The sequence below is a fragment of the Mauremys reevesii genome, linkage group 4, assembly GCF_016161935.1.
Source record: "Mauremys reevesii isolate NIE-2019 linkage group 4, ASM1616193v1, whole genome shotgun sequence".
Taxonomy (NCBI): Eukaryota; Metazoa; Chordata; order Testudines; family Geoemydidae; genus Mauremys; species Mauremys reevesii.
In genome coordinates, this window is record NC_052626.1 from 112,368,967 (window position 1) to 112,395,548 (window position 26,582).

Consider the following 26,582-nt stretch of genomic DNA (forward strand, 5'->3'; position numbering starts at 1 on the left):
AACCCACTTCAAAGAATAAATAGAAATGTAACCATACATTTCAAATCTCATTATGCTTCTCTCTGATGGAACTGCTACTCAAGCAGCTGATGAACTGACAACACAAGTTGCACAAAATAAAAGGCTTATTTGCAATGTATTTAATCAATTACATCAGCACCTATTACCATAGCATCTGGGTGCTGTACAAAACTGCAAACAATACACTGCTGTCTATGAGAAGATTGGACAAACTCAACCCATAAGCACCCCCTTCTCGCTACTTTTGGAATTCTTTGTTTGCAGCATCAACTTCAGGCCATAGGCCTGGTCTACACTAGGCGTTTAAACCGGTTTTAGGAGCGTAAAACCGATTTAACGCCACAGCCGTCCTCACTAAGAGGCCCTTTATATTGGTATAAAGGGCTCTTTAAACCGGTTTCTGTACTCCTCCCTAACGAGAGGAGTAGCGCTAATATCGGTTTTACCATATCGGATTGGGGTTAGTGTGGCCGCAGATCGACGGTATTGGCCTCCGGGCGGTATCCCACAGTGCACCACTGACCGCTCTGGACAGCAATCTGAACTCGGATGCAGTGGCCAGGTAGACAGGAAAAGCCCCGCGAACTTTTGAATATTTCCTGTTTGCCCAGCGTGGAGCTCCGATCAGCACGTGTGGTGATGCAGTTAAAAATCAAAATAAAGAAAGAGCTCCCGCATGGACGATGCGGACGTGATCGCTGTAAGGGCAGGCAAATCTGTTCTATCAGCGCTCCGTTACAGAAGACGAAATTCAAAATCTTTTTTAAAAAATCTCCAGACAGATGCCATAGCAGGGACTCAGCGCACTGCTGCGTGACAAGCGTAACGGAAAGCCAAAGAATCAAATGGACGCTCATGGACTGGAGGACTCAAGCTATCCCACAGTTCCTGCAGTCTCTGAAAAGCATTTGCATTCTTGGCTGAGCTCCAAATGCTTCTAGGGTCAAAAACAGTGTCCGCGGTGGGCCATGGCATAGCTAGGCAATTTACCCACCCCCCCACCCACCCCCAGAAGTGAAAGGGAAAACAATCCTCTCTTGACTCTTTTACATGTCACCCTATCTTTACTGAATGCGGCAGATAGACGCGATGGTGCAGCACTCAACACCAACATCCTTGCTCCCCCCACGCTATGGATGGCTGATGGTACAATATGGCTGGTATCCGTCCTCATCATCAGCCTATTGGCACATGGGGCAGTGCAAAAGGACTGGTAACCATGCTGACTAGCATCGGTGAGGTCAATCAAGGGCGCCTGGTCCTAATTTTTCGTGGTAGATGGTACAGTATGGCTGATAACCATCGTCATCATAGCAACAGGGGGCTGAGCTCCATCAGCCCCCACAATTCATGTGTAAAGAAAAGATTCAATTGCCCCTGGACTAGCAGAGGGATGCTGGGCTTCTCTCCTCCACACTCCTTACTGTCCTGTCTGGACTATCATAGCAGCTGGAGGCTGCCTTCCACTCATTTCTCACTAACAAGTCAGTGTGTCTTATTCCTGCATTCTTTATTACTTCATCACACAAGTGAGGGGACAATGCTACAGTAGCCCAGGAAGGCTGGGGGAAGAACGGAATCAACAGGTGGGGTTGTTGCAGGAGCACCCCCTGTGAATAGCATACAGCTCATAATTTCTGCAGGATCTGACACAGAGCAGCTGTGCTCTCTGGTTCTATGATACAGTGGTTCTCTAGTACACTTGCCCATATTCTAGGCAGGACTGATTCTATTTTTAGATACCAAAAAGGAGGGATTGACTCAGGGAGTCATTCCCAATTTTGGCTTTTGCGCCCCTGGCTAAGAGCAGCCAGGGGCACTTATGACAGCAACAGATGGTGCAGTGCAAAAGGACTGGTAGCCACGATCATCTTATTACCAATTTATGGCATGGTAGATGGTACAATATGGCTGGTAACCATCTCTGCTATCATGCAAAAGCAAAAGCATGCTGCTGTGTAGCGCTGCTGAATCGCCTCTGTGAGCGGCATCTAGTACACATACGGTGACAGTCACAAAAGGCTAAACAGGCTCCATGATTGCCATGCTATGGCATCTGCCAGGGCAATCCAGGGAAAAAAGGCACGAAATGCTTGTCTGCCGTTGCTTTCCCAGCGGAAGGAGTGACTGACGACATTTACCCAGAACCACCTGCGACAATGATTTTTGCCACATCAGGCACTGGGATCTCAACCCGGAAATTCCAAGGGGCGGGGGAGGCTGCGGGAACTATGGGATAGCTACGGAATAGCTACCCACAGTGCAATGCTCCAGAAATCGACGCTAGCCTCGGACCGTGGACGCACACCACCGATTTAATGTGTTTAGTGTGGCCGCGCACACTCGATATTATACAATCTGTTTTGTTAAACCGGTTTATGTAAATTCGGAATAATCCCGTGTGTGTAGACACTCTGAGGCCTGGTCTACACTCAGGCGCTTAAATCGGTTTTAGGGAGCGAACCGATTTACGCCACAACCCGTACACACTACAGGCACCTTATATCGATTTTAATTTTAATTTCTTTAAATCGTCTGCTTCCTGCCCCGAGAGAGAGTAGCGCTAATATCGTAATATAAAATAGGAATAGGGTTAGTGTGGTGCCAGTTGGCGTGTTAGCCCGAGTTCACCCAGTGCACCACTGACCGCCGCTGGAGCATTCTCTCTCAACTCTCGGCTGCCCCGTAGACAGGAAAAAAGGTAACTTTTAAAAAAATTCATTTCTTCGACAGTGTCCTGGCTCATCATGCATCATCCACACACACACACACACACAGTCAGCAGTGCTATCAATGCTCTCTGAGAAGAAAAGAAAAAAAGCCAAAGCAGCCCGGGCATGGATGAATGGATCTGATGATGGGGGGAGATGGGAAGATGTGCTAACAGTGATGCGAGAAAAAAGTAAAAAAAAAAAAAAAAAAAAAAGAAAAAGGAAAGCGATGACGGATAGGCCACAGGAGGAGAGAACAGCAGGAGCAGGGCAGTGTTAGCTCAGAAAAGCCTAGACCAAAAGAAAGGTCAAGCACCAAGAAGGCAGGGGGGGAAAGGTCCCGACCTCCGAGTGACGTGATTCCGAGGTGGTTATAATCTTGGGGTTATGATGAGGATATGCAGGTCTGAGAAGAGAAAGATGAAGAAGAGAGAGAGAGAAGAGAAGAGAGAAGCACTCCACTCACCCCACAGCAGCCAGCCCTTTAGCCAGGAGCAGCTCCCACCCTGACCTCATTACCCCCCTCCCCAGCCCTCAGAAAGAAGAATGTGAAGGAAAGGATGAGAAGGGAGCTCTGAAAGTGCAACAGTGTTTTTTTAAACAGTGTTTTTTTTTTTTATTTTTTTTTTTTTTCATTTTGCTAAGAGTTACTTAGATGCGTTACTTAGTATAGTAGTTACTTAATAGTTGTTAATGTGTCCGGATCATGTCGACATCTCCTGATGGAGGGACATCTCGAATGCAGAACTCTGTAAAGCTTTCAAAGCAGGTTTCTGGCACCATGGGCCTGTTGTAGCCCATTCCTTACCCATGGTAGGATCATGCATATATCAGGTATCATAGCAATGCAAGCATCCATTCATCAGCCATGCGTGCATGGCATCACATCATCAAGAAGCATCTTGCTCAATTTCTGTCCGCCATCTCATATCTTATATTATCCTCAACTAAAGGTTAAAAATCAGGAATTTAAGGTTAAGGGGGCCATTTTTCTACTTTTTTCATGGAATGCAGCAGCTTTAAAAGAATTTTTCCTGCTGCAAAGCAGCGGGGGGGGAGGAGAATGCCGTGGATGGGAGGGGGGAGGTCACCGTGTGTGGGGGGGGGGGGGAAAGGGGTTGATTAGCAGGAGGGAGCGGAGTATTAGCTGGGGGGGGGGGGGGGTAAATCACTGAGACAGGGTGGGGGAGGCCGCATGCAGCAACTGCATGTACCTGATGCCTGACTGCTGTGTGATGTGTGATCTGTTGTGCCTGTAGCATCTGTGTTTGCGGTCAAAATGCAGATGAAAAAGGGAAACTACATGAAATGCACACATGTAGGTGTTGTGTGAATGTGAGTGTGAAATGTGTATAACCTGTGTTCTGTAAATATAATGTATCTAAATGTAAAATTCTTCCTATAAATCTCTATCTTTTCAGCTTCCTCCCTCCAAGGAAAAGGCAGATAGCTCCCAAGAGCAAGAAGAAGGAAGGATGAAGAGATGAAGATGATGAGATGTTCTACATGATGACAAAAATGAAATTGAAAAAGAAGAGAGGACGTGGTTGGAGAGGAGGAGAGACAAGACAGAGGAAGGTGAGATGGAGGGTGGGAGCAGGAAGACCGAAGGGACGGCAGGAAGGCAGGCGGTGGCAGGATGCAACTCAGGGGCTGCTGGGCTATCAGCGGGATGCTGGATGCGTGCCTGGGCTGGCAGAGACTGTGCTGCTGCTGCAGAGCGCCGACAGGAGCAGGAACAGCAGCAGCAGGACACCAGAGCCTCACCATGTCCCTCTCCCTCCCCCCCCCCTCACCCTGTTCCCCCTCCTCCTCCCCCGACCCCACAACACCGTGGGAGGCTCAACCAGACCCGCACCACCACCCCCGTGACAGCCCAACCAGAAGGATGCCTCCCTCCTGAATTTTTTTAATGCCCTTTACTTTTCTTTTTTTTTCTCCAAAGCATTACCTTTCTTTCCTCTTATTTTGAATTTATAAAGAATTCATGCTTTTTAATTTAAATTTAAATATAAGGCTAAGAAAGAGTAAGGGACTGAGGGGGAGGGGGCTGGGGTTTGGGAAGGAGGGAACAGTCATCAAGTTCACACCAAACCAACACAGCAGAGCTGATGCGCCAAAGCTTCTGATGCTCTCTTTCTGCTGTCTGGCTCTCTCTGCTCCCTGGTGTGGCTGCGCGCCTGGCCTGGCTCCTCCTGCCAGGTGATTTGCCTCAGCCTGCTCCCAGCCACTCCTCTACCCCCCAGGTCCACCCACCAGGGACAGACAGCACAGAATACAGGAAGCAGGTTGGCAATAGAGCGCGCCAAGCAGCAATGTGCTGAGCAAGCATGGCTGAGCCACCAAATCTGAGTCGAGCCCATATGCCAGCTGGAGCATTTGAGCACCCACCAGCCTGCCTGACCACCTGCTGCCTGTCCTGTCCAGGCTGCCTGTGTATGGTCAAGGGGCAGGTGGCAGGCCATGGGCTGGCTGAACAGGCACAACTGCATGGGAGCTACATGGGATTTTCTTGTCTGGGAACATTTTCTGTTGAGCCCCCCAGACAGTTATTTTCTGGTCTGCTGCAGAGCCCCTAACAGAGTGTTTAAAAAACACCCTGATGTTTGTGAATCCCTTGTCATGACCCCTGCTTGCATCCCATGGTGCTTTGTGAAAAGTGAAAAGTACTGCTGCCTGGAGCAGCTGGTTTACGTGTTCAGATACCCTTCGGGTTCCCATTGCAGTGCCTGGATCACATTGGCCCATCACCATATAGCAAAGCCCCCACTCAGCATCCCACATTGCTTCAAAGCCATCCAACCTTTGTAGCAGCAGCCCCAGATTGCTCCAACAGCCTGCTTAGCAGCAGCAATTCCCCCCATTGATTGCTACAAGCATCAGCCCTGCAGTACATTTCCAACTCAAAATTGATTCCCAGCCACCGGGCTATGTCCCCTGCTGGCTGTGAGTGCTGTTCCTGCTCTCACTTTAGGATTATGCTGAGGAGGGGCAGGGCATGGTATTATGGCGTCATGTGCAGGCAGTTTCAGTGCCAGTGAAGCAAGTCACAAGCTTGCCATGAATCGCAGTGCCACACGAAAGCACCCCTCCAGTCAGTGCTCGTTCCAAACCTCCCACCTGCGTTCAATGGATTCAATCTGCAAATCGGGCGCTCAATGGATCAAATCTGCCCCATTACGTCATTCTCATCAGGATCTCCGGCCCATCATCCAGAGAGGTCATCGCGTCTGGCGAGTCCCTCCGCCGCCTGTGCGCTCGCACGCTGCCTCCGGCAATGCCTGGTTAGTCTGCGCGGTACAGGTCCATGCGCCCACGGCACGAGAGCAGGGTGCGCAGCTGTGCTGCTGGTGAGGCTGCAAAACATCCACCTTGCGCAGGTGCAAAAGGGGGCAGCCCACGGTTGTCTGCGCAAAAGGGAGGCGTGAGGTTGCGGGTGCCCTGTCAGGGAGGAGGAGGGCGGGTGGAGCTCCCCCCACCACCAGCGATAGGGATTTTTGATCCATAACCACTCAGGCGACAATGGGATAGCTAAAAGGGGGGGGGAGCTGGGAGGGAACTGCTGGACACGGGATAGCTAGACACAGTGCAACGTTAACCACCGAAGATCCCGTAGTGTAGACGTACCCATAGTGTGACTAAAAAGATATGCCTGGGCTGGAAGGCTGCCAAACCCAGTGTCTGATGGACCAATAAGGAGCAAATCTCTCAGAGCTAGATTGCAACTTTAGGCAAAACTGTAAGCCAGGTGCACATGCAGCCCTGGGAGGCACGGTGAGTGCTTCTGTATATTAAAGGAGATGACTCAATTTAAATCTAAGCCCCTTTCCTGCAAGAGGGCGCATGCCAAGGACAGATGCACAAAGGCTCAAATGAACTGTATCTAGGGTTTTTTTTTCCTGAGACTTTGGAATGACCCCTCCCATGCACACAGGCTGGTTATGACACATGTTGAGGGATGCAGCTTTTTCTGGACTAATAAACTGACATTTTGGATTAGATGTGAAATGGTCCACGTGCACATCGCAATGATGGAGGAATTATGAATCGTAGGAGAGGGAAGTTTACATACAGTGGTTATTACACTATGGTTCTGAATCTCCTGGTGAATGTTGGGCATTTCTAACAGATTAGGACACCGCAAAGACATCTATACATGGCATCTCAGCTTTGGGGAAATTTAGTGAGGTGTACAGGTGGGTTGAGACATGCATTTTGCAACACTGGTTAAAAAAAATTTAGATTCAAGAAGGCAGCAGACAATGTTTGACTGTCTCAAATTCACTCACAGTTTAAAGAAAGCACAAAGCAAGATTGTCCTGGTAATGGAGTCTGAGGGAATGACTCACCTGAATGTAAACATCTGCCTATAAGTAAGGCTGCGAGTCATGGAGGTCACGGATTCCATGATTTTACATGACCTCCGTGACTTCTGCAGCGGCCGGTGCGCCTGGCCTGAGGGCAGTTCAGGCAGCCCCTGCGCCAGTCGCACCGGCTGTTGCTGGGGCAGTCTCAGCCCACAGAGAGCTGTGGGGGCGGTGCCCTGGGCAGAGGCAGCGTGCAGAGCTACCTGGCCACGCCTCCGACTAGCAGCTGACCGAGGGGGATGTTGACACTTCCGGGGAGCCCCCAGGTAAGCGCCACCCAGAGCCTGCCTCACCCCATCCCATGCCACCAACCCCGTGCACCCTCCCACATCCAAACTCTGCTGCTGCTGCTGGGGTGGGCGGATGGTGGCACAGAGCCAAGTAAGGAGCCTGCCAGTCCCGCCAACCCCCCTCCTAACACCAGCAGGGGTCCCGGGCTGCGTCACCTAGGCCACCCTTCCTCCCCAGCACCCGGGGCACCCCAGGCAGCCCCCCCCCCAGTTTTAGTCAGGGGTATATAGTAAAAGTCATGGGCAGGTCACAGGCCTTGAATTTTTGTTTAGTGCCTGTGACCTGTCCGTGACTTTTACTAAAAATACCCATGACTAAAATGTAGCCTTACCTATAAGTCACTCGTTTGGTCCTGATAGAGTTTTTGTCTTTCACAATATTACATGTTATATCACCAATTCCCAGTCAGCCAAGTCCTTGCCCACCAGTAATGTTCTCACACAAAGAAATCTTTCTGTAGTAGCAGTATGTATAACAACTGTCCATTCCCTTCCCACAAAGCAACACACAATCTGGCAGAGGGTATCTGTCAAATAAAGCATATCTTTTCTGGCTGCTGCTAAGAAGAGGCAGACACTAACCTGACTAACTGACTCTTTAATCTTAATTTAGGAATAGCCTTAACCAATCATCATCCCTTCACGTAGCACATGTACTTTGTACAGGGCGCTGGCTATAGGTTTACAATTTATAGTGCTGCCCTGTTTGAGAGATGCATCATATTACACTCACATGGCAATACTGCAAACAGCAGCTGTCATAGGGGCTACAGTATTTATCACCAGGTTGTTGTTTTTGGTTTAGATGACAGAGGAAGATGAGGTCATCTGAAAATCAAATTACACAAAGCAAACAGGGAGCCTAAAGAAAGAGCAGTAAATCTAGTTAATCATTTTGTAGATAAAAAAAAATACACAAGCTCTTACCGAGGCTGTACTGTGGGGTACAGTATGGCATGCAGCTTGAAATGTTAGACTTGCCCAATCGGGGAACATAAATGTAAGTCCATCTCTATTTTTTCTACCTCCCAGGTGAATTTTCTATACCTCAGTCAGTTGGCAAAAGCATTTATAGGAACAAAGCATCTGACAGAGCCCAGGGTGAAACTCTCAGGAATCGAGGGTAGAATGGGTTTTGTGATGGCCTCAGGGCTGTGGAACTCCCCACTGAGGGGTCAGAGTGAATTTGTGAGTTGCCTCTTTTAGAGCGTGGTGGAAGACATGCCTCTCTGAGGAGGCCTCCAATCAGTAGAGATAACAAATGGCTGATTAATCTGTCCTCTCCTAGAATGACCCTGTCATAAATATAAAGGGAAGGGCAACAACCTTTATGTATGCAGTAACATAAAATCCCTCCTGGCCAGATGTACTGAATCACTTGGGGTTAAAAAGCTCAAATAACCTGGTTGGCACCTGACCAAAAGGACCAATAAGGAAAGAAGATACTTTCAAATCCTGGTGGGGAGGTGAGGGGGGAGGTTTTGTTTGGGCTCTCTTTGTTTGTTCCCTCTTCGGAGAGAGAGACACACCAGGCAGGTAAAACATCTCCTGAACAAATACCTGAAATGATTAATCTAAGATTACAAAAATTGTAAGTAAGGCAAGAAAATGCATTAGATTATCCTCTCCCCCTCCCCCAGATTTGAAAGTATCTTCTTTCCTTATTGGTCCTTTCGGTCAAGTACCAACCAGGTTATTTGAGCTTCATAGATTCTAGGACTGGAAGGGACCTCGAGAGGTCATCGAGTCCAGTCCCCTGCCCTCATGGCAGGACCAAACACTGTCTAGACCATCCTAGATAGACATTTGTCTAACCTACTCTTAAATATCTCCAGAGGTGGAGATTCCACAACCTCCCTAGGGAATTTATTCCAGTGTTTAACCACCCTGACAGTTAGGAACTTTTTCCTAATGTCCAACCTAAACCTCCCTTGCTGCAGCTTAAGCCCATTGCTTCTTGTTCTATCATTAGAGGCTAAGGTGAACAAGTTTTCTCCCTCCTCCTTATGACACCCTTTTAGATACCTGAAAACTGCTATCATGTCCCCTCTCAGTCTTCTCTTTTCCAAACTAAACAAACCCAGTTCTTTCAGCCTTCCTTCACAGGTCATGTTCTCAAGACCTTTAATCATTCTTGTTGCTCTTCTCTGGACCCTCTCCAATTTCTCCACATCTTTCTTGAAATGCAGTGCCCAGAACTGGACACAATACTCCAGTTGAGGCCTAACCAGCACAGAGTAGAGTGGAAGAATGACTTCTCGTGTGTTGCTCACAACACACTTGTTAATGCATCCCAGAATCATGTTTGCTTTTTTTACAGCAGCATCAAACTGTTGACTCATATTTAGCTTGTGGTCCACTATAACCCCTAGATCCCTTTCTGCCGTACTCCTTCCTAGACAGTCTCTTCCCATTCTGTATGTGTGAAACTGATTGTTCCTTCCTAAGTGGAGCACTTTGCATTTGTCTTTGTTAAACTTCATCCTGTTTACCTCAGACCATTTCTCCAATTTGTCCAGATCATTTTGAATTATGACCCTATCCTCCAAAGCAGTTGCAATTCCTCCCAGTTTGGTATCATCTGCAAACGTAATAAGCGTACTTTCTATGCCAATATCTAAGTCGTTGATGAAGATATTGAACAGAGCCGGTCCCAAAACAGACCCCTGCAGACCCCACTTGTTATACCTTTCCAGCAGGATTGGGAACCATTAATAACTACTCTCTGAGTATGGTTATCCAGCCAGTTACGCACCTATCTTATAGTAGCACCATCTAAGTTGTATTTGCCTAGTTTATTGATAAGAATATCATGTGAGACCGTATCAAATGCCTTACTAAAGTCTAGGTATACCACATCCACGGCTTCTCCCTTATCCACAAGACTCGTTATCCTATCAAAGAAAGCTATCAGATTGGTTTGACATGATTTGTTCTTAACCCCTTACAGGTAAAATGATTCAGTACATCTGGCCAGGAGAGATTTTATATTACTGCATACACAAAGGTTGTTACCCTTCCCTTTATATTTATGACAGGGTCATTCTAGGAGAAGACAGATTAATCAGCCATTTGTTGCCTCTACTGTCTTCCACCATGGCATGACTCTATCACAAGTGCTTTTGTTTTTTTACAGACTGAAGACAGTGATAATTATGTCTTTTGAATATGTTACTACATTTGGCGATGGGCAGCAAAGGGGATAGACATGAACTCCTTATAGCTCTAGTACCTATTGCATAGGTTCTGATAGTAAACTACAACTATAGTGACAGAAACTGCACTGTATTATCTCTATGGGAATAAAAACAAGCAAGAAGACATGATCTTTCCACGAGAAGCAGGCATGGATTTATTTTTGTAGAGACTTTTGTTTCTAATCACATCTTCAGCAAGGAATGAAATGTCAATAACAAACACTTCAATTATAAATAGTTACAGTATCTGCCTCTGAAGTACACCTCTGAAAGTACAAAGAAGGAAAACAACTGCAGAACAATTTGTTAAGGCACAGCCTACTGGATCTCTGAAAAGAAAAAACATGACAACTAAAACACTACACTGTGCTGGTGCCTTCAGTGACAGATGTGATCAAGCCAATAATTAAACATAAGAAAGTGAAACAAATCTTCACGATTATTATATGCATGGGTTGAAATACCCACACTTGCACTACATGACTGAGCTTTTAGGGACGCTATCTAAGTTTTCAAGCATAAATTCTTACACAAATGAATTCTATGGATGTGAATGGTTTAGAGTAAACGGGGAAGTTATATGGCATGTGATACAGAGGAACAGGGCCAGCCTTAGTGAAAATGGTGCCCTGGATGAACTTGTATTTTGGCGTCCCCCTATCACCCCTGGCTCCTACGGGCTCCCCTCCTAACATCACCTCTGGGCCATTACCTATACTTCATATGGAAGTCCACAGGAAAGTCCATTCAATGTAGATGGGTGTCTCCCATGGTCCATTGTGAGTTAAGTGTCCCTTGATGAGCCACTTACTTTGACTAGTCCCTTCAAGATGTGCTGGCTAACTATCTTGTGGTGTTACCCCAGGAGCAAACATTTGAAATACAGGTCTAGAGCCAATACTCATAACTTCAAATACAAAAATGATACATATATACAAATAGCATAAACATATTCAGCAAATCATAACTTTTTCATAGACATCTTACGTGTCACAATTTGTTCAAGATTTGTTGCAAATATGTAACAATGGTTGCAACAATGATCTACATGGTCATGTTTTAATCAGATAACGTCACAATGAGTAACTGCTACAACTAGCAAATAACTAGACCACTGTCAGCAGAAGCGCAGAAGTAAGGGTGGCACGGTGTATGGTGTATTGCCACACATACTTCTTTGCTGCTGCGGTGGCTTGCGGTGCCTGTGGCTCAAGGCAGGCTTTGCACTCTCACATGGGGGCTGTATCTTGCCAGAGCCCAGAGCCCTCCGGCAGCCCCTAGCCACTCCTGGCTCACCAAGAGCATTTTGACAGGAAGTACCAAGCAGTAATAACAACAATAATAATACAAGTGTGTGTGTGCGTGACAGAGAGTGTGTACGTGACAGAGAGTGTGTGTGTGTGTGTGTTTGAGAGAGAGAGCCAGTGTGTGTGACTGTGTGTTTGGGGATTGTGTGACATAGTGTGCATTGGGGAGTGTGAGACTCTGTGTGTGTGTGACAATCTGTGTTGGGGACTGAGAGAGACAGAGTGTATGTGGGTGTGAGCAGGGCTGGCTTTAAGAAGTGTGGGGCCCAATTCGAACAATTTTGGCGGGGCCCCGACAGGGATAACTTAAAAAAAAAAAGAAAAGTAAAAAAACAGCCTTTCATTTCTTAGCAACTGGTTCCCTATAAAAAGTTCTGATTTAAGGGATGTGCCACAATATGTAGTTTTGTACCAATAGGGTTACCATACGTCCGTATTTTCCTCCCGGATGGCGATTTAAGAACCAAAAAGACTGACATGTCTGGGAAAATACAGATGTATGTTAACCCCACCTAAAGTTCTTTTTAAAAAAGATGGGCCTGAACTAGAAATGAGCTCCATTTCACATGTGTGGGTCCCCGCCACTCCCTGGGGGTGTGCTAGGGTGACCAGATGTCCCGATTTTATAGGGACAGTCCCGATTTTTGGGTCTTTTTCTTATATAGGATCCTATTACCCCCTATCCACTGTCCTGATTTTTCACACTTGCTGTCTGGTCACCCTAGGGTGTGCACATATGTGGGTCCCAGCTGCTCCTTGCCTCTCTCATTGAAGCAGGTGTGCAGGGTTACTGCCCTGGGAACTGCAGGGCAGCAGTGGACATGGGGCTGGCTGGAGGCAGGGCAGGGGCTGACTGGAGGTAGGGTCTGGCTGCAGCCAGGGCAGGGGGTACGGGGCTGGCTGGAGACAGGGGTGTGTTGGGTGGGCTGGCTGGCTTCAGGCAGGGCCGCAGGGGGGTGCTGCATGGGTTGGCAAGGCTGGAGACAGAGGAGTGCGGGACTGGCTGGCTTCAGGCAGGGGGGTGAGGCAGGGGTTGGCTGGAGACAGGGCTGGGGGTGTGGGACTGATGCGGGCAGAGCAGGGGGTGCAGGGCTGGTGCGGGCAGGGCAGGGGTGCGGCAGTGGCTGGCTGGAGACGGGCTGGCTGGAGACAGGGCGGGGGTGTGGGGCTGGCTGGAGGCAGGGCAGGGGGTGTGGGGCTGGCTGGAGGCAGGGCAGGGGGTGTGGGGCTGGCTGGAGACGGGGGCTGGCTGGAGATAGGGCAGGGGGTGCGGGGCTGGCTGCAGGCAGGGGCTGGTGTGGGCAGGGCAGGGGGTGCGGGGCTGGAGACAGGGCAGGGGGTGCAGGGCTGGCTGGAGACAAGCTGGCTGCGGGCAGGGGCTGGTGCAGGCAGGGCAAGGGGTGCAGGGCTGATGCGGGCAGGGGGTGCATCAGGGGCTGGCTGAAGGCAGGGGGTGTGGGGGCAGGGGGTACAGCCCACCCTGTATGGTGAGTGCCCCCTCCTCCTCCTCCTCCCTCCCCCTCCGGGGTACCAGCAGCAGCCTGGAGCTCGGGGGCTATTTAAAGGGCCCGGGGCTCCCCGGCTTCCACCGCCCCGGCCCCGTAATAGCCAAGGGAGCCCTGGGGCAGCAGCAGGGCTCCTGCAGCTATTTAAAGGACCAGGGTGGCAGAGGCAGCTGGAGCCCTGACCCTTTAAATAGCCCCCCGCTACTCGAGGGCTCTGGGGGCTATTTAAAGGGCCCGGGGCTGCCCTGCTTCTACCACCCCAGCCCTTTAAATAGCTGCGAGAGCCCTGGGGAAGCGGCAGGGCTCCGGCGGCTATTTAAAGGGCCAGGGCAGTAGAAGCAATGGGAGCCCTGGGCCCTTTAAATAGCCCCCAGAGCCCTGCAGCCCTACCCCAGGGCTCCAGCAATGGGGCTCTGGTGGCAATTTAAAGGGCCTGGGGCTCCAGCCCCTGCTGGGAGCCCCAGGCCCTTTAAATTGCCCCTTGGGGAAGCTGGGCCACCCCGGCATAGCGCACCGGCTCTTGCCGGTAGCCGTACTGGGGCTTGGGCGCGGGGCCCTCTTAGGGGCGGGGCCTGATTCAGGGGAATTGGTTGAATTGGCCTAAAGCCGGCCCTGTGAGAGCCTGTGTGTGTGCACACGCATGTGCTAGGGAAGTTTGAGAGACAGTGAGTGAACTGTCACTTTAAGTCCCACCTCCCTCTCCCCCTGCTCTCGGCCCAGCTCCACCCCTCTCACTCACGTGTAAGTTTCACTCCTCCTGACTCTGGCCCGCACTGGAGACTGAGTGGCGCAAGGCCGCAGGCAGGGAGGGACTCGGCTCTGCTCCGGGCAGCGAGCGGTGGGCTGCACTGCCAGAGACCAGCCCCAGCCGCGCCGCTCTGGGCTCCCTGGGTCTGGGGCAGAGCCGGAGCCCTCGGCCAGCTGGCTGAGGAGCGAGTGAGGGTGGGGCCAGGGGGGCGGGGTCAGGGAGAAGCCCACCGGCCCAGCATGGGGGAGGGGTCAGAGAAGAGAGGAGTACAGCCACAGCAAGCCAGGGGAAGCCCGAGCCCCATGGGGTCCCCCCCGGCTATGGCGCCCTGGGCATGGTCCACGTTTCCCAGCCCTAAGGCTGGCCCTGCAATCATAGTGCCATCTCTTTGTTTTCTTTCTTACTCATGCATTACCGGTCCTCTGTAACATCAGTGTAGAATGCTCCAATTCCTAGAAAATACATTACCTCACAAAACATCTTGGTTACAAATACTGTATCTTGGTTTTAGCCTACCACTAATAACTTGGGAGACTTGTGCTGCAATTAACATTCAACCTAATTTGTTTATCTCTTGAGGATTGATGTAGACCTGCAATTACAGCTGTCTGAAGAAAATGATGGTGGATCATTTGTTTTAACCCAGAATAACTATTCTCCATGTACACAGAAAGTTTGCAAAGAATATACATTTATTCAGTTTATCGGATAAATGTTCTAAAACAGTGATTCACAAATTGTCATCCACAAACCACCAGTGGTCTGCAGAGCACTTCCTGATGCACCAGAGAACTTGTTGATTGAATTATGCTGACTCCGCTGATTGTCTCAAGATGCTACAGAGCACGGATTTAAAGTTTCCAGATTTAAAGATTCCAGTTCTAGAGCTATTACCTGTTCCAATGGTAGTCCCCATTTTAAGTAAAGGAAATACTACTGGAATCAACAACATCTCTAGAACTGGAATTAACTTGTTAAATGCATGCACTGTACATCACAGTCAGCATTTTTCTAATATCATTTTTGCATGTATAAAATTGCTGTAGTTGCCACTGGAATGTTATGCAATCCAAACAGGAAGGGAGGAGAGATGGTTATTTTGACTGCAAAGAGGATGGGCCTGTCCACAAGACAATCTCTCTATTAAGACCTGACCTATGCTATGAAAAAGTTTGATAACTTCTTTTCAAAAGAGACCCTCACTTTAACATGCCACTTTAAAGTTTTATTTTGGTGGTCTCCTTTCCTCTTGAAATTCCTTGAAGCCACAACACAGATTATCAGAATGATCCAGAGTCACTGTATTAACACATTAATCTGGTAGATATCCAGATTCAAAATCCTGAATCATATCAGGTTTTTAGTTTTTGCTGGTATATTTCAACTTGAGTATTGGTATTTTATGTGGTTTAAGAGACAGGAGAAGGATTTAATATGGATGGACAGATAATCACATGAGTCTGTTGCTCATTCTAGGTGCTTTGCCTTGCTCTTCTACACTGGTGATAATATGCTTTTTACCACAGTTGCCAACTTTCACGCGGTAAATAAGCACCCTGACTTCCACAATAAGCCAAAAATCAAGCTAATCCCATTTCAAAACAAGGCCAAAACAAGCCAATCCCTAAGAACCCCAACACTCTATGTGACTAGATCCCCCAGGCGTGCAGTCTGGGACTGTGGTGGGCCTGCTGTGCACCCCTGACTCTCTCCCCCCTTTGCCCCTGCTTGCCCCGCCTTGCCGGGAGCCAATCAAAAAAAAGAAGCAACAAGCCAAAAACTAGCCAACGAGCAACTCACAAGCAATTAAGCCAAAAACAAGCCCAATTTCTGCGTTTTTTTCACAGGTTTGGCATGTCAGCTTTTTACTACTACACCCATATGAAAGTAATAATGAGAGAAAACAATCATGCAGTCTCAAACTTAAAATGGTCATTTTGGGTTTCTCCCAAAAGCTATGAAAAGAGGGGGATGAGGAAGAGGAGAAATTGAAAGATTAATGTTACACTGTATTGCTGACATCCTTCTGAAATCACAGCACAAGAAGCTGAGGCTTTTACACATCGCCGCAGGGTTATCTGACAAAGCTCCAAGATCTCTCATGTTTGAGAAGTTTAGTCCCCAAAGAGCAGAGATAATGTAACTGGTTTCCAGAGGCCTCTCAGGCACTGCAAGGATAGATAAGAAATGTTGAAGGTGACTGGCCCCTAATGTGAGGATACAGAACACTTGGGTGGGACCATATTAAGCGATTAAAAAAAATAGTTTTAAACTAACTAGGGCAGGGGTCAGCAACCTTTCAGAAGTGGTGTGCCGAGTCTTCATTTATTCACTTTAATTTAAGGTTTTGCGTGCCAGTAATACATTTTAATATTTATTAGAAGGTCTCTCTTTACAAGTCTATATATTATATAACTAAACTAGTGTTGTATTGTAAAATAAACAAGGTTTTCAAAATGTTTAAGAAGCTTAAATTAAATTAAATTAAAATGTTGATCTTACGCCGCCAGCCCGCTCAGCCCACTGCTGCTCTGGGGTTCTGTTCACCTAGGCCAGCAGTGGGCTGAGCGGGGCCTGCGGCCGGGACCCTGGCTGGCAAGGGTCTGGCAGCCAGAACCCCAGACCGGCAGTGGGCTGTGCGGGGCCAGCAGCCGGGACTCCAGACCGGCAGTGGACTGAGCGGCTCAGCCCATTGCCGCTCAGGGGTTCCATCCGCCGGCTCCTGCCAGCCGGGATCCCGGCTGCCGGACCCGCTCACCCCGCTGCTGGTCTGGGGTCCCGGCTCTGCCCATGTACAGTGGGTACCTACCTTCTCCCTGGTTCTGGCCCATTTTCTTCTCTTTGCGCTGAGCTGAGGGTCGGAGTGCACTGAGCACAGGGCTGGTGGTGAAGGGTCTGGCCAGGAGCTAGAATGAGGGAGGGGGCTCAGGGTTGGGGCAGGAGGTTTGGGTGTGGGGGCACTTACCTGGGCAGCTCCCATTTGGTGTGAGGGGTGCAGGTGGGAATGTGGGGGGTGGGTGCAGGAGCTCCCGTTTGGTGCTCAGGGTGGGGGGTGCATGGGATGTGGGGGGACTGGGGATGTGGGGGGGTGCAAGAGTCAGGGCAGAGGGCTGGGGGCATGTGAGGAGGGTGCAGGTGTCAGGGCAGGGGGGCTGGGTATGTGTGGGGGTGCCAGAGTCAGGACTGGGGTTGTGGGGGGTGTGTGAAGGAGTCAACAGAGGGCTGGGTGCATATGAGGAAGGTACAGGGCTCAGGGCAGGGGCCTGGGTGTGTGTGTGCAGGGCTCAGGGCAGAGGGCTGGGTGTGTATGTGGGGGGGGAGTCAGGGCTCAGGGCAGAGGGCTGGGTGACTGCCCCCCTCAGAACCCCCAACCCCCCCACTCCTTGTCCCCTGACTACCCCCTCCTGGGGCCCCTGCCCCTAACTGCCCCCCTAGGACCCTATCCCCTACCTGTCCCCTGACTGCCCCGACCCTTATCCACACCCCCACACCCAGACAGACCCCCCCCGGACTCCCATGCCTATCCAACCATTCCCCGTCCCCTGACAGGACCCCCAGAACTCCTGACTCATACAACCCCCTCTGCTCCCTGCCACCCCAACCCCTCTCCACACCCCTGCCTCCTGACAGCCCCCCCCCAGAACTCCCAACTCATCCAATCCCCCCAGCTCCCTGTCCCCTGACCACCCCCTCCAGAGACCCCTCCACCCTAACTGCCTTCCCAGGACCCTCCTTGCTCCCTGTCCCCTGACTGTCCTGACTCCTATCCACTCCCCACCCCCTGAAAGACCTCGGGACTCCCATGCCCTATCCAACCCCCCCGCTCCCTGACTGCCCCCTCCAGAGACCCCGCCCCAACCACCCCCAGCATCCCACCCCCATCCAACCCACCCTGCCCCTGTTCCCTGACTGCCCTCACCCCTTATCCAACCCCCTCCAGCCCCAGACCCCTTACCATGAGGCTCCCCGTTCATCTGGAGCCCTGCCACCGTGCGCGCAGCCCCGCTCCTCAGAATGCTGCGCACGCGGCAGCAGGGCTCCGGATGAGCGGGGAGTGTCTTTCCCTTCCCGCGGAGCCAAACGCTGCCTGGCGGGAGCATGCTGCGCGCACAGCGGCACAGCTCCAGGGGAAGGGGGGAAGGCAGGGGAGGGGCCGGCGACTTGCTGCACTCGGCCAGACGCTCCAGCCCGGGAGCGCGGACCCTGTGGCTTGCTGCGCCGGCAGGATTTTTAATAGCACACTGGAGTCCCGGCAGGCCCCAGCGTGCCATTAAAAATCAGCTCATGTGCCGTCTTTGGCACGCGTGCCATAGGTTGCCGACCCCTGAACAAGGACAAGATGCAAACTGGTGTCCTGGCTGAAAGACTTTGATCTCATTTCCAATAAAAACAAATGACCCATTGGTACCAGAAAGGCTGCAGGAGCTGGCACCTTTCAGAGCAGCTGAGAACTTACAGGTACATCTGTTTTATCTGCAAGGCCTAGCTGATACCAGTGGGATCATTTGTCTCCATTGGCTCTACCTCACTCCTTAGGGAGATATGCAGGATATGTGCTTTGCAGTGCAAGCTGTGGTGAGGCAGGGGACTTTGAAAATCTTCCCCCTCATTCCATGCCACTAATTCTGGCTTGGCTTCAGTGAAGGGAGCTTCAATGTGGCCCATTCAGCTGACTCTTTGTGTACCTTGCCCACATGTTCAGCCAGGCTTCCCTGTGGCCTGCTCAGATCTCTCAATGTGGATCTCACCCACATGCTAACTGAAAGCTGGTTCAATTGTGGCCTGCCCAGCTCTCTCAGTGTGGGCCTGACCCATATGCCATCTGGGGGCCAGTTTCACTGCTGCCTGCTCATGCCTCTCGGCCTGGACCAGGCCCACACGCTGTCTAGGAGCTGGGTTCCTGTGGCCTGCTCAATTCTCTTGGTGTGGACCTCGCTCATGCGCCGACTGGGAGCTGGGTGCAGGCAGCCCGCTGTCCCTGCCATTTCTGAGGGGAGGAGAGGTGCTGTCCTTCAAACCCTCCTCAGAAAGCCACAAGAATTTTCTATTTTTTTAGTTTAGCAGTTTTGAGAAGAAACGCTCAAAGCCATAAAGAAACCTAAGAGACAGTTAATTAAAAATCTTTCAAAAATCCTCTGAAAGCTCTGCTCAGAGGGGCGCCCTGGAGTCTACTTTGGGGCAGAGGGCTGATCCTAAGCACAGGCTCAGCGCAAAGATCTTGGCTGCCCCACTGGCCATGGAAATGAGGAATGCTCACTGTGAAGACTGACATGGGGACTGAGAAAATATTATTTTCTTGCTAAAAGGTAATGGAGGTTTAAAAAAAACATCTTAAAAGCCTGCTCCATGCTCCCTGGTGAGCAGTGAAAGGGGTTTGGGCTGGCTAGAACGCAGGAAGAAATTAAACTCTAGGAACTCTTGGGCAGGTTCGCAGCAGATGGTAATACATTTAATGTTGCACAAATATGTCCACTAGCATGTGGGAGAAGTGTTTATTCTTGTCAGAACAATTTGCTTGCTAGTTTATTTTACCCTACACCCACATGTATTAGGAGATGTGCTATGAAGGGATTCCTACTAATATCAACATTCCCCTGAAGCCATTAGGGAAAAGGTCTTGTCAAATCGATACTAATGCTTCCTCTATTCTTCCTTGTGTTCATGGGAAGTGCCTTTAAAAAAAAAAACTATAGAGAAAGAGGGATAGAATAGAAAAGAGAGAAAGAAAAGACCTATTATAACACCACCACAACAGAAGTATTTCTTTGGATACCTGATTTACCAACTCAAGATAAACGTGCAAAATTGAACACAAGAAATCTGAAAAAGGTTCTCACCTCTGAAGACTCTGGGTTTGGCTTCAGGCAAATAAGATTCCCCTCCACTGTGAGACTGTTCAGTTTGCCGCAGAGTCCCAGGTACTGAATCTGGTTGATGTCCTCAATATTGTTTCCTTCCAGGTCCAGAATCTCAAGATGATCCAGCAAGCTCACTTGGCTCAGGTCAGAAATATTGTTATAGGCTATATAGAGTTCCTCAACAGAAGTAAACAGAACATATAAACCACAGACTTGCCCAAATTACATTAAGCCACTTACTGACTTCAAATCTTTAGGATATTGCATACTAAAAAGGGCTAGAAACATCAATTAGAATGATCAGCTACTAGCTTGGGCATAGTGTTCCCTATCATGGCTACTGCCATTTTAAGTCAATGAGACTATCATGGAAATAAGTAAGTGTGTTCAGGATCAGACAACAGTGTTGTAGTAAAAAATAATTGCTTTAGCATCTTCAAAGATTAATAAATACAAACTCAAGGTGCCCAATCAAAATCCTTTAAGAACTTTGAAAAAAGTAACAGTACAATTACAGAAAGAGAAATATTAACTAAAGATATCAACCGTAGGAGCATATTGAAATGACCCAGTTTTACTTACCTTCAAAGAGCTGCAGGAAGAGATTCCATCTAAATCTGTGAGTCCACAGCGAGCCATCCACAATACTTGGAGATGAGACAATGTACTTCCAAGGTCCCTTGTAAGAGAAACAATTCAAACACTGATTTAAATGGAAAAAGAAAATTAAAAGACATTTTGTTTCCTCCACATTGGAAAATCTGATTGTTTCCTCATAGTCTGTCTCCTCAACAGGCAGGAAATATAGAGAAACAGTGCAACTCTCATAGATGAAGAAAGAGATTAAGGTTGTATAGTGAACAGTTTTATTCTAATCTCTTCCCCCAAACATGCTTTTGATCTCCAGTGACAACACGCCTCATGGAACAGATCTGCTCCCAATTCAAGAAATCCATTTAAAATTCTGCCAAGGGTTTACACTTTGGTGATTTTTCCATAATTCAAAGCAAGTTAGATAAATGCTACAAGAAGAATTTATTTCTGTTGTTTTCACTACATATTGTATAAGCATAATCCAAATCAATACATCAGATTTTAACCCCCTGCTCTTGCCTTTTATCACAGTTTGTACGGCACCTTTCCTCTCCTTGCATTGGAAGTGATAATCATTTTAGCAAATAATACTGCTTGGATCAGCAGAAAATGGTAATCCACCCCATTCCATCTGTCCACCTCATAGGCCTAGCAACAGGTGAGTAAGGGATTGATTCTGCAAGGCTCTAAGCATTCTGGCCCTAATCCAGAAAAGCACTTAAGCACGTTTAACTTTGTGCATGGGGTGTCCCATTGACTTTGCACAGACATAAATAGCTACATAAAGTACAGAAGTTGTGGCAAATCAAGCCCAAAGTCTTTAGCACTATCAATCCTCTATCATTGAGCTACACGTGCATATCATTTAAATGTAAATGAGATACAGTGGCTTGACAAACCCAGGAGACCACTGTATCCAACCCCAGACTTTCCCCACCATAGAAGAAACACTGCACCCTCTCAATACTAATGAAAAAAGTTTCCCCCACTTCCTAGTCATTGTATTTATTTTAGATTCTTCATAGAACATAGCAAACAACAAAACCTAAGAACCATCACAGACCAGTCTCCAGTCCAAAGCCTGTGGCTTCTGTTGTAGCAGAGAAGAGTGGGTCCTTTATGTCTCTATTGTTTATTGTATCACTGCTGCTGTTAAAGGCAGATCCTTATGTATATTAGCATAGATGCCTTGACTACACTGGAGTGGTTTCAGTTCACACCAGCTGAGAATCTGGGCCACAGCAACAACTACGATAAAGTAAACAGTAGGCACAGAAGAATCATTCTTCTCCACTATCAAGATTACAGTCCTTTCTGTGGACTCACTGACCAATCTCTGCTGATGTCAGCAGGTTATACAATTCCTTAACTGGCAGGATCATAAAGCTGACCTGACGAACAAACTCACTTGCTTAAATCCTGCTGGTACTGGATAAGACCCTGCAGAAGAGGCATAATTGTTAGGTTTCTTTCCAGGAACCAGCTTAGGTCTGTTCATCCAGAAGGGTTTGCCTCTGAACCGAAAGGGTCACAATGTGCCATCACAACCATCCAGCATTTAGCCTCCAGCAAATAGCCATCCAGCAAATAGCCTCTCCAGTGAATATTTCCATTGTACATTGTTTTATTCAAAAGTAACTGATTTCAAGGCATCTTTGAGGCAAGAATGCACCAACTGCAATATTTACTGAAATTTATAATTATAAAAGCAAAGGGTGGAGGGGAGAAACAATGTAAAAATGAAGCAGCTGCCACCAAGCATGGCAATGCTTACTGCCTGAGCAACACACCAATAAACTCAAACCTGTTAATTATGACTAACGTGAAGAAAATGCATTGCTCATTTCATGACCCATTTACGCGCTGATCAGCCTTTGAGAAATGTGGGTGGTGTTATTCTGGTGTGAAAATCTCCTTTTCTCTATATCATCAGACCCAGGTAAATATAAAATGGTTACCCAGGATATTCATATTTTCACACTATTAAAGTGGAAAGCAAATTATTTCTGTTAAATTCTCAATATGTTGCAGTGAAAGACAAGATGGAAAACAATCAGAACTTGATATTTTACCAAATTTTAACAAAAACCCCCAAAATATTATTTGTTTGTGTCTTGTACTTTCTATTTGAATGTGTATTATTCAGATCATAACTTTTGGTATTATGTTTGCCTCCTAAGAGTTCCTCCGAATTAAAATGACCGATGCTGAGTCCAAACAATATATTAATTTACATCTACTTTTTACACAACTGTTTTAGAGTGACTGCCACCACTTCATAGTTTCAGACATGATTCTGCAATGCGGAGCCCAGCACCCTCACAGAGCTCCACCGACTCCAGCAGTGTTATCAGTGTTAAACATAATTGTGCCTGTAGTGTGCACAAGGACAAGTCATGTTTTAAAAGTGTGTTAGCTAGTCAAGTTTAATCCCAGTCCCTTCCGAAATGACCCACTCTCACATTTGTAAACATGAATTGTCCCTGTTTACTCCAGATGCTAAATCATGTTTAACATTGTGTTAATTAAAACATGTTAGTTAATCCAGAGGTTCTCAACCTTTTTCTTGCTGAGGCCCCCCTCAACATGCTATGAAAACACCAGGGCCTGGGGAGGGGGAGATGAGCGGGGGATCCTTGGACATAGGCATAGTTTTACTTCTATTTTGGGGGGGCAAGGGTGGGTGGGGCTCAAGCCAGCTCCGCACAGCAGGGTCCAGGGAAGGAGCACCACCTCCACCCCTGGCCTCACTCAACAGGCCACCCAGCCTGTCTGGGCTGTGGGGAGGATGCAATCAAAAAAATGTAACTCAAAGGGGGGACTCAGTTCAAAAAGTTTGAAAACTGCTCAGGGTGCAGGCAGGGGGTAGCTAAGGGCTGTATGTGGGCAGAGGGTAGCTCAGGGTGCAGGCAGGGGGTAGCTAGGTGCTGTATGTAGGCAGGAGGTAGCTCAGGGTGCAGGCAGGGGGTAGCTAGGGGCTGTGTGTGGGCAGGGGGTAGCTCAGGGTGCAGGTAGGGGGTCGCTCGGGGCTGTATGTGGGCAGGGGGGTAGCTCAGGGTGCAGGTAGGGGGTCGCTCGGGGCTGTATGTGGGCAGGGGGGTCGCTCGGGGCTGTATGTGGGCAGGGGGGTAGCTCAGGGTGCAGGTAGGGGGTCGCTCGGGGCTGTGTGTGGGCAGGGGGTAGCTCAGGGTGCAGGCAGGGGGTAGCTAGGGGTGCACGGGGGTAGCTAGGGGTGGACGGGGGGTAGCTCAGGGTGCAAGCAGGGGGTAGCTAGGGGTTGTATGTGGACGGGGGGTAGCTCAGGGTGCAGGCAGGGGGTAGCTTGGGGCTGTATGTGGGCAGGGGGTAGCTCAGGGTGCAGGCAGGGGGTAACTAGGGGCTGTGTACAGGCAGGGACGTAGGTCAGAGTGAAGGGAGGGGGTAGCTAGGGGCTATGTATGGGCAGGAGGGGGGCTCCCAGTGCGGCTCCCAGCTTCAGCAGGGATGGGGGGGGTGCTGGGGCTCCCAGCTTTAGCCCCCTGCTGCTCCTAGCTTGGAGGGGGCAAGGTTTGCCAACTTCAGCCCCACGTCACTCCCAGCTTTGGGGGCTTGGAGGAGGGCCGCCAGCTTCAGCCTCGCACTGCTCCCAGTTGGGGCAGGGGGGCCGCTAGCTTTAGCCCCACACCGCTCCCGGCTTCAGTGCTGAGGTTCAGGGCACCGGGTTTCAGCTGCAGGGCTCTGCGGCCCCCCTGAAAGGGCTCACGGACCCCCGGTTGAGAACTGCTGAGTTAATCCATCTTCAAACATGATGTATTTCCTAGTGTGGACACAGCCTTAAGGGGGCACTGTGTAAAATAAACATTACTTTTTGAAGTTCTTACCTCTGAGCAAACTTTAAAAATCTAACTTACTTGTCAAAGTTCATGCTAGATAATAAAAATACATAAATCAGTTCTGCTTCTGTTTATAGTTTTTGGAACTGATTCTCATCCAACTAGCAACTCCTTTAAAGCTAATGTAGTTAGAACTGGCGTGACAAAAGAATCAGAGCCTGTGTCTCAGGCTCACAGGCACATGTAGGATGCTGCAATGTTTGGGATGTAAACACTAGCAAGACAATTTTTGTTACTGTTGCTGATTTACAAAAACGGTTTCTTTGGCATTAAAAAACCCAGATTAAAACCTTTACCTTGGTTTTGGGTTTTATAAAAACGTATTTCTACAATGCCTAAATACGGGGCTAAAGTTGACTGACTGTCCAAAGCTGCAAAGCTGACCATTAACTCAAACCAAAGAATGAGTCACAATAAAGTACAAGAACCTTAGTTGTATAAGATGTACAATTTGCTATCGCTGGGCCTGAGTCTGTGCTCTGCTTTACAAAGTGGGGCACAAGGCAAAGTTAACTGGGCCCTGAGAAATACAGAAGGGCACCAGTGGATTAAAGTAAGTGACCCAGTGCCACTCCTTCCATGCAGCATCCAGTGTAGAGGGATGCCAGCGAATTTTCTAGGGCAGGAGGGGACTGACCAGAGCACTTTGTTCTTTGTCTGTCCTGGGTTCAGAGAAGCTACTGCAAGTCGAGACAGCAATGGGGCTCCTCTAACTTATGCTGTGGGCTGTGGCAGCCATTGCAACAGCCCAGAATCCTGAGTGGTGCAGCTCCGAATTTGTCCCAGGGTATTTTTATATCACTTCTATAAAAAACAATGTCAAGTCAGACTGCTTGTAACAGCAAGGCACATCTGCAAATATTTTATTTCTGAACTAACACAAGGAGCATTTGGAAAGCTTTGGGTCACATTTGCAAAAAAAAAAAAGTTCATGCTTGCAGCATCAAAAAAATTTCCAGATTAATTAACGCACAGTAATTCCCACTGAGAATACTGCTGCTAAAAGACTGCAAGGTAAAACAGCAGTTGAACTCAGAGTAGGCTGCCCCTGACAAGACAATTGCATGCACCTGCATTTCTGAAAGTATTTCTACATTTTTGTTGACCATTTGGAAGAAAAGTTAAGAAATTCCAAAAGATGGGCGTGCCTCATCTGGAACCAGCTCTGCTTCATTTGGAATGTACAAGTTTGTGGGGATTAGTAAGTCTTGGGAAATATTGCACACGTATTGATCACATTTTGTGTGTAAGTTCATATATTTAAGTGCAACGCTCAACTGAACCTGAACTACAGAGCCACAACTGATGTTCAGCGATGCAGGGGAAGGGAGTGGCGAGACCCCTGATGGGGGGGATGACTTTGTCATAATAGATATAATGAATAGTGGGGGTTGGGGGGCGGCACCCCAGATACGCACAGCTCAACATTGGGGGGGGCCCCCCAGCCCCCCCCCAGTTCACATCCATTCCAGTTGCATTAACAGGCTCCAGACATGCAAATTAACCAATTAAACAAGATTTTGGTATAAAAAAAATAAAAATAAAAATAGAAAAGAGGAGATTTACATTCTAACCACAATTTAAGATGGAAATTAGGAGGAAAAATCCATTTCTATTATATTTTTAGTGTGAGGAGGCCCTGAAAAGATTACAATTTTCAGGGAAACAGTGTTTATGAAGATTGTTGAAGATACAAAATGATCCTTCATACCACTATGCTAGATTAATTATTATTATTATTTATATACTGTAGCATCAAAAGGCAGAAATCAGAGACCAGGGCTCCATTGTGCAGAGCTCTGTACAAACAGATAACAAAACAGTACCTTTCCCAAAGAGCTTACCATTTAAATCAGCTCTGTGGGGCAGGGATTATCTAACTAAGAAGTAATTGGTTTGAGCATTGGCCTGCTAAACCCAGGGTTAAGAGTTCAATCCTTGAGGGGGCCACTTAGGGATCTGGGGCAAAATCAGTACTTGGTCCTGCTAGGGAATGCAGGGGGCTGGACTCGATGACCTTTCAAGGTCACTTCCAGTTCTAGGAGATAGGATATCTCCATTATATTTTAATTTCTGGGTAGAGATGAAGTTCCACAAAAAGGCTGAGGAGTT

At 48.4% G+C, this 26,582-nt stretch overlaps 1 protein-coding gene across 3 annotated transcripts in view; it reads right to left on the minus strand.

The window, feature by feature from the left end:
- Positions 1-26,582, minus strand: part of LRRC56 (leucine rich repeat containing 56) — a 120,877-nt gene that overhangs the window by 15,026 nt on the left and 79,269 nt on the right. For all 3 annotated transcript variants that reach the window (XM_039535342.1, XM_039535341.1, XM_039535343.1), the window contains exons 7-8: positions 20,587-20,683; positions 19,984-20,181 (exon numbers count right to left, since the gene is read on the minus strand). In XM_039535342.1, the coding sequence (XP_039391276.1) occupies positions 19,984-20,181; positions 20,587-20,683 (295 nt within the window). The remainder of the gene's footprint in view (positions 1-19,983; positions 20,182-20,586; positions 20,684-26,582) is intronic.